General features: G+C 21.9%; 1 protein-coding gene across 1 annotated transcript; it reads right to left on the reverse strand.

The window, feature by feature from the left end:
- Positions 1-304: 304 nt before the first annotated feature.
- PGSY75_0405700 (putative lysine decarboxylase) lies at positions 305-7,501 on the reverse strand (the record flags this gene model as incomplete). Its single annotated transcript, XM_018784124.1, has 1 exon — positions 305-7,501. The coding sequence occupies one exon, from the start codon at positions 7,499-7,501 to the stop codon at positions 305-307; it is 7,197 nt and encodes a 2,398-aa protein (XP_018643286.1).
- Between the last annotated feature and the right edge of the window lie 1,973 nt (positions 7,502-9,474).

Below are 9,474 nucleotides of genomic sequence, written 5' to 3' on the forward strand. Positions count from 1 at the left end.
TATTTTTTTCCCACGTCTTATACGAATCACCAACAAAATAAAATGTTGATATATATGCGGTGCAAAGACGAGTTTATATGTTACATATGATATAATTATGTGTATACATTTTTTTTTTTGAATTAAAAATAAAATATAAAATTTAATTAGTTCATTTGTATGAAATGTATAATATGATTAGTAAAAATAAATATACAATAAAATAAAACAAAATAAAAATTACTTTACATAAAAAATAAATATACATATATATATATATATATATATATATATGTGTAACTGCTTATTTTGTATATTTATAAAATCAGTTATGTTTGGGTTCACAATCATCATAGTCCATATTATTTTTTATTATAACTCCTCCCAGATTAGTATAAATATTATTTAAAGAAGATTCCACTTCATACATATTAGAATTAATATCTGAATTTGCGAATTCACATTGAAGAAAAAAGTTCCCTTCTCTATGTTCGAATGTATCATCATCTACATTTGTTATAAGATTATTAATGTAGCTATTATTATTTAATGTATTTAATTGTCTACCTGTGTTTTTATTTATCTCATTTTCACATATAATTAAATTTCTTACTTTATTTTCTTTATAAGGTATATTATTATTATGATCATTCTTTATATTATTATTACAATTTATATTGTTAATATTTTCTATAGGACTATTATATACTTTGTGATTTATATTATAATTATTATCATTACTTAATACATTATTATTATCATATATATTAGAGTTATTTAATTTTTTTATATTATTACAATTATATTTATCTAATACAAAATGCATATTATTATTTACACTTTGGTTCACATTATTAAAATTAGACTCTTGTATAATATTATGTTCAACATTTTTTTTTATATTCATATTTGTTTTTTCTATTTCTTCCATGTTATCATTTATAAAATGAATATCACTTTGATTTGTTTCACATTTTTTAATATAATTACAATTATTATTATTATTATTATTATTCATATCACAACAATTGTTATTACTATGTAGTGTATCCTTTTTATCAACCTTCATTTTTGGAGAACCATGTGCTACATTCTCAATATTACTTTTAATAATTTTTTCATTACACATATCATTTTTATTATCATAATTATCTTCTTCATTTCTTTCTAAAATTTCGTCATCAAGTTTTATTTTTATGTCCCCAATATGTTCATCATCTATCCTTTTATTTATTTTTAAAAATTCGTTTATTTTTTTGATTTCCACCTTATTATATCCTACCAACTGTTTTTTCAAACATTCCTTTGTTATATATTCAATATTTTCATTTTCTTTTGTTTTTAAAAATACGTTATCGTGAATATTTTTATTAGAATCAGAGTAATACGCACCTTCCCTCTTATTATTTATATTGTTTGGAGAAACCATTTTATTATCCTTTTCGACAACATCATAATCATTTTCTACATTTATGTTATTTGACAAAGGTACCCCATTTAAATGTATATTATTATTATGATGATTATCATTATGATCATTATTATTATAATATTTTCCATCATCATTGGTTATTATATTATTTTTTTTAATAAGAACAACATCAGAATATGAATCTTTTTCATTGATATGTATATTTTCTTTACATGGTATAACATCACAGCCGTTACCATATTTTTTATTATAACATTTTATATTTTCAACATTATGTGCATCATTAAGGTCACGTTTATTATGACCTGTATCATCTATGATCTCATCATTTACATTATCCTCACAAATAGATGTCGAATCTGAATACCTACATGTATCATTTCCTTTCAAATGATTATTATATGATGATACTGTCATTTGAATTCCCAAATTTTTTTTCTTCTTTCTTTCATTCTTACAAGTAGTTCCAATATTGTTAATATTATTTGTTTTGCATGATACCACATTCTTGTTATAATTGTTTTGTTTTAAACTAGGATCATTATTCATTATATTCTTTTTTACACCAAGATGATTTCCATGATATACAACAATATTATCCATATTATTATATGAAGTACTTTTTTTATTTTGATAATCCAATTCTCTATCACCTTTTCGGCTATAAGATTGAATGTACATTTTTTTATGAGACTTTGTTGTATTTAGACAATCGGTTAAATATAAAGAATACTCCTTATTTTTTTCACGTTTTTGCACTAACGTATTATTTATAATCTCACCATTTTTATGATTTAATTTATTAAACATATCATGCGGTTTGATATTATTTGGATTGGAACATGTATATATTCTAGGAGTTCCATTATTATATATAGAATGATCTTTCTTATTATTTAAAATATTTGATGTATAATTAACAATATTGTTATAATTTCTAGTATTCATAATTTTTTTATTATTATCATTCCTTTTTTGTATAACATGTGTATTTATATAATCAGCAGATGGTACACCCATAATAACATCTGATTTGTTATTAGCATATGTCTTTTTTTTAATATTATTATAATTATTGTGTTGTTTATTTTCTCTTTGATTATGATATATATCCTTTTTATTATTCACTTGTGGAGCATTAATAATGACTCCTTCTTCATTTGAATCACTTATAGATGCATATGGATCCACAGAATATGATCCGTTATTATATATATAAATAACCTTTTTCATTTGCATAGTTTCTTTATCATACATATACAAATTACTTAATCTCTCCTCATGTAAATCTTTTTTACTATTTAAATATTTTTCTTTTAACTGTTCATATAACTTCTTATCTATAGCATGATACATACTACTATATGGGTCATTTATATTAACAGATTCATAATAATCTAATATAAAATTATAAAAACATCTAAATCCAATATTTTCATCATATCCATGAATTTCTTTAACACTCAAACCAGATAAATAATTAACAATTTCTTCACTTATTATTTGTCCAGGAACTAATACAGGAAATCCAGGAGGGTATGGTATAATAAAACTAGCAGCTACTATCATTTCTTTATGTCTTATCCTATCTTTTAAATCTTTTAATAAAATATATTCAACATAATCTTCTTCATATGCTAAATAAAAAGCCTTTCTTAAATCACCTTCATTATTAAATATATTCTTATCATCATATCTTTTTTTAAATAAAGGATGAAAAGCACTAAATACAGATAAATCAATATAATTATAAACTAAATTATATACACTCTCATTAAATTGATTTAAATCTCTCTCATTAAATAAACTTTTCTTCTGATCTAATTCTTGTGATATTAATGATAAACAACTTTTTAAAAATAAACAAGAAGAACCAGTAGTACCAATATTTGTTTGAAATAAAACACTATTTATAGATGTCTTGTTTATTTGAATTCCATATTTATCCATTAACCATTTTACTTTAAAAGTATCTCCATCTATACCTGAATAACCTGTAAATAATGTTATTCGTGTAGGATCTAAAACAAATTCATCTTCACTTAACCACGATCTTTCAAAATATTCAAGGAAATTTTTCATATCACCTGAACAAGAATTATTATGATCTATATAAGAAGAACATTCATTAGAACTAATATTATCATCACTCGTATCCATACAATATGTGCTCTCACAACATAATGAATTTACAGAACTATAATTCGCTTTCTTCCTCTTTTCATCCTTAGTTTTTAAATTATTACCATAATAATATATATTATTGGACTTATCACAACACAGGTTCTTATTATCATCACAATCGTTGGTATCACACCAGTAACTTTTGTCATCTGAAGTGTCATCTGAAATGTTATCCACATTGGCATCTACATTGTCATTTATATTGTCATTTACATTGTCATTTACATTGGCATCTACATTGTCATTTACATTGTCATTTACATTGTCATTTACATTGACATCCACATTGTCATTTACATTGTCATTTACATTAACATCTACGTTGATACCCCCATTAGAACACCCTTTATATGCCGAATCACAATTTGTATCATTTGGCAGACCCCTTTTAACACTCTCATTATATTCATCACACACATATCTCTTCTCCGACCCATCCTTCTTATTATCACTTCTATTTTTATACAACGAATTATTTATTAACACACTAGACACATTATTCACATTATGACTGCATTTAAAACAGCTGGAGATTTCCAATTTATTAACCATCTCAATATTATTATCATTTAACAATTTCATATTGTTCTTTTGTAAATTTTTATGGATATTATTTGGACTATTATCTTCATTCATATATTCATGAGGATATTTAATAACGTTAGATAATTTACCACCAGAATATTCGACTGGAATCTTATGTGTACTTTCTGTACTATCCTCTATATCATTTATATTATTATTATTAAAAATATAGGAACCTGCAACATTTTCTTCAACACTACATCTAGAATTTAACGAATTATTATATATTTTTTTGTTTGCCATATTATTCTTCCCTCCGACATTGTTATTATTATGTATACATGTATTATTATTATTATGTATACATGTATTATTATGTATACATGTATTATTATTTATATGCTTCCTCTTCATGTATGATACTGTACATTGCCTTAATCTGTCAGGTATCAAATCATCCGCATTCAATATCCTAAAATATTTGGAAATAATAGGATCCTCACTTAATTCTTTTCTTATGAGAAATGCCGCTTCAGTTTGTTTCTCTACCAATCCATATCCTTCTAATTCCATTTGTGCCCTACCTGCATCTAAGGTAGCCAAAATTTGATAATTCGGAGATGTAGACATATGTGTATAATATGCTTCTTTAAAAGGTGTATATGCATGCGATTCAAAATTATCATCACTTATCAATATTACACTTCCTTGTCTTAAAGATGTTAAAGATTTATGAATGGACTGAGTTGCATAAACTCTTACTTTATATTCATTTGGATTTGGATATAATCTCGTTTTTAATAATTCTTCCTCTGGTACATCATTTAAACTTTTTACATTACCAAATTTTTTTAATAACTTGTTATGTATTTTTTCATAAATTCTTTTTTGTTCAGTACTTCGCATCTTTTCTGCAACTGTCATAGCTGTTCGAAATTTAAGTATTGGATGAAAACATGCATAAGCAAACCAAGCTTCATCAAACAAAAATATTAAATCAGGCTTAATCGATAGACATTCTTCCATAACTCTTTTTACATTATACACTATACCATCAAATGTACAATTGGTTAGAATTATTAAACGAACCAAATGTAATTTATTACTCTTCCTATATTCTAATAACGTTTTTTTTATGACATATATAGGTACTGCACCATATATACCATATTTTGATACAGGGTAAGGATCCAAATAACATGGAAAGGCTTGACTTAAAACAAATCCATAATGATGAGACTTATGACAAGCTCGATCAACTAAAATAATATCACCAGGCTTAACTAAGGCCTGCATTACTATTTTATTTGAACTAGATGTTCCATTAGTTACAAAAAAACAATACTTACTACTATATGCACGTGCAGCCATTATTTGAGCATCTTTTAAAGAACCATGAGGATCTAATAAGGAATCCAAACCACCACAAGTTGCACTAGATTCAGCTTTAAATAAATTAACTCCATAAAAATCTAATAAAGATTGTATCCACCTACTTCTTCTTACACTATTACCTTTACTAATAGCTAATGCATGAAACACACCAATAGGCCTTTCAGCATATGCTTTTAAAGCATTAAAAAATGGAGTCTTAATCTTTTTCTTTACTCCATCTAATATAGATTCATGTAAATCACTATGGTCATCATGTGTAGTGAAAATACGTATTATCATATTATTTACAGATTGTAAGCTATCCAATGTTATCGACGTACACACACAAAATATATCAACAGAACTACGAATATAAGCTATACTCTTTATAAGTATAACTAGGCTATTAAACCCTTTTTTCATTTTCTCTAGGGGAGCAGAAACTAGCTGTTCATAACCCAAAACGAAATCTGCGATATTAAATTTGTGTTGTTTAAATTGGTGATGACAAATATTATCATTATTGTAATTTATATTATACATATTATTCACATTATTCACATTATTCACATTATTAATATTATTCACATTATTAATATTGTTCATATAATTCAAATTATTTATACTATTTATACTATTCTTTTTATTACTATCATTATATTTTTTGTTCAAGTTCATATTATTATTTAAATAATTATTACCATAATTATATGATTTATTTTTCTTAAAATCAGCTATACCGCCATTATTATAATTATTATAATTATTATAATTATTATTATTATAATTATTATAATTATTATTATTATTATAATTATAATTATTATTATTATTATTATTATTGTTGTTGTTGTGATGTCGGTTAGTACTTACCATTCCTTTCATATATATATCCTTATTATTAATTGCCGATGAATTAACCCCAATGTTATTCATATTGGCCTTATTTATGGGCATATGTATATTATTCACAACACCAGTATTATACACATAAGAGTTTGCTACACTGTGATTATTTACAGAATTATTTTCATCATTATAATAATTATATATGTCCTTTTCTTCCATACCATCCTCATCAATATTTAAATTATCTACTATTACAACAGATAATATTTGAGGATTTATTAAACAAGCCAATAAAGCTTCCCTTGCATTACTTACTTCAATTATTTTATATTCCAATGCCTTATTATTAATTTGATTAGATAATCTATTGTGCTCATATTGTAATATCTTATTTAATTCACATGTTAAATCTGAATAATTATTAGTACTACTATTTCTATTTTCATCTCTTTTTGAAGACACAATTAATGTGTAAAAAAAAGGATTTTCATCTGTTATCTTGCCAGTTGTTACAGATAAACTTGATAATGTTTCTCTTATCTTATTAGAAACTTCTTTATATTTTTTATCATTTATTAAATTAATTATCTCATGTAAATTTTCAGTAGCTTCCTGTCCCCAATACACTTCTATTTCTTTTAAACATGATATAATAAAATAAATAAATTCCACATTTAAATTATTTATATATAATAAAAGAGCTTCCCATAATTTTATTCTTAAAGAACATACACTAGTCGCATTGTTAATATTTATATAATTTTCTAATTCTTCAATCCTATCATATTTTGTTTTTCCATGTAAATTCTCTTCATAACTATTCCTGTTATATTCTATATTTTCATCATATACTTTTGTATGAATATTTTTATGGTACTTATATATTGCATTTATATTCTTTTGCTGTATATTCCTTTGGTTCATATTATTTTTATATTCTTCTCTCTTTAATTTATATACCCCTACACTATTTAACCTCATTTTCTCATTCTCTTTTACTGATAAACTGTTTCTTTGAACTTCCTTATTATTTACATTATAATCACTAACAGCTTTCATATCATCTATTACATCTTCTTCAATTTTATTCTGATGTATATTGTTCATATGTACAGAATCCTCGTCAATATGGAAATTAGGATCATTAGAAAACTTCATTTAAAAAAATAAAATAAAATAAAATAAAATAAAATAAAATAAAAAACACGCCTGTACATGTAAATGATCATACAAATGGAGAGATAAATGGATAAATAAATAAACTCACAAATTATTATATATATATATATATATGTATAATGTGTGGACAATATATAATATTAATTAATTATATTAATTATTTTCTTAATTGTAAAAACAAAATAATGTATTACAAATAATATATTAATTAATATACTAAAAATTATATATATACAACACTCAAAATATGTACACGCTTATATATATTTATATGTTACGTAGAAAAAAAAAAAAAAAAAAAATACAAATAAGGGTATACATATATATATATATATATATATATATATATCAAGTAACAAATATATATACACAATAGAAAACAAAGATTTATTTAATTTCAAACCCTTAAAATAGAACAAGAAAAAAAATAAAAACTTATATATATATAATATAAAAAAAAAAAAAGAAAGATATAAAATATATAATAGTATAATATAATATTTTACTCAATATATTCCATATATGACGTTACTTTTTTTTCCTTTAAATATGATTTTAAAATAATATATATATTTATTATATGAATAAATATATTATATATATAATTAAAATTTGAATATTTTGTGGAAAAAAAAAAATAAGGAAAAATTTTATCATTAATTTTATTTAATTAAAAAAACATAACATCTTTTAATTAATCATAGAACTTTAAATATAAGCTATTTTTACAGTTAATTCGTAAATTTTTATTAAAATAAATAAGCAATATATATATTATATATATAAAAAAAATATATATATTATATATAAAAAAAAAATATATATATATTATATATATATATATATTTTTATGGTCATATATACTATGTGGATATAATTATCCGTGACTACATTATATATTATATAAATTTACTTTTGATTATTTCGTTATATATATATATATATATATATATATTTATTTATTTATTATTTTTTTGAAGTTTTTCTTTATTTTTGTTTCTTCCTTTTTTTAAAGAAATTTATATAAATATAAAATACATGTGTAATATTTTTCATGCATGCTCTTCTTTTTACATAAAACATTAAAAAAGAAAGGAGGAAAAAAAAGGGTCAATTTTCACGTATTCACACTATACACGTTAATAATATAATATATATGAACATTTTATTTATTTGTAAATATTAATTAAAATATATTAATTTCTATATATTAATAAATATATCTACTTGGATGTTCACTTGGATATTTCACTTATATATTTCATTTATATATATATATATATTATATTTAATTTTTTTTTTTTTTTATAATAAATTATTATTGTATAATTGGAAACTTTTATTTTCCTGTTATTATATATATATATATATAAGAAAAAAAAAAACTAAAAAAAAAAAAAGGATTGAGATGAGATCATATAAAAATATAAATAAAAATAAAGAAACCTTTATATGCTTTAATATTATTTATTCACTCTTTTTTTTTTTATTTAATGATATTTATTAGTAAACAAAAATTTTTTACTATTAAAAATGTACTGGAATATATTGTATAAGGAAAATATAAGCACAAATTTTTATATATTTTTCTGATATATATATATATATATATATATTGTTTTAGGTTTTTGAAAAAAAAAAGGAAAAATGTATTAATATTTGATTCATTATATAAATTTCACATTATATATATATATATGTTTACAGTATCACAATATATCATATGAATATATAAAAAATATATTTATATATTTATGAAAATTTCATATGTTCCATAACGAAGTCCTTTTTTTATATTAACTATATTTTAAGGATTTCATAAGTTTTTTCTCATCATAATTGGTTATTGGTATATGCATACGATTCAGGAAAAAAAAAAAAAAAAAAAAAACATACACATATAATATAATATAATATAAATTATTGTTCAATTAGTAGTTCTTTTTTTTTTT

The sequence above is a fragment of the Plasmodium gaboni genome, chromosome 4, assembly GCF_001602025.1.
Source record: "Plasmodium gaboni strain SY75 chromosome 4, whole genome shotgun sequence".
Taxonomy (NCBI): Eukaryota; Apicomplexa; class Aconoidasida; order Haemosporida; family Plasmodiidae; genus Plasmodium; species Plasmodium gaboni.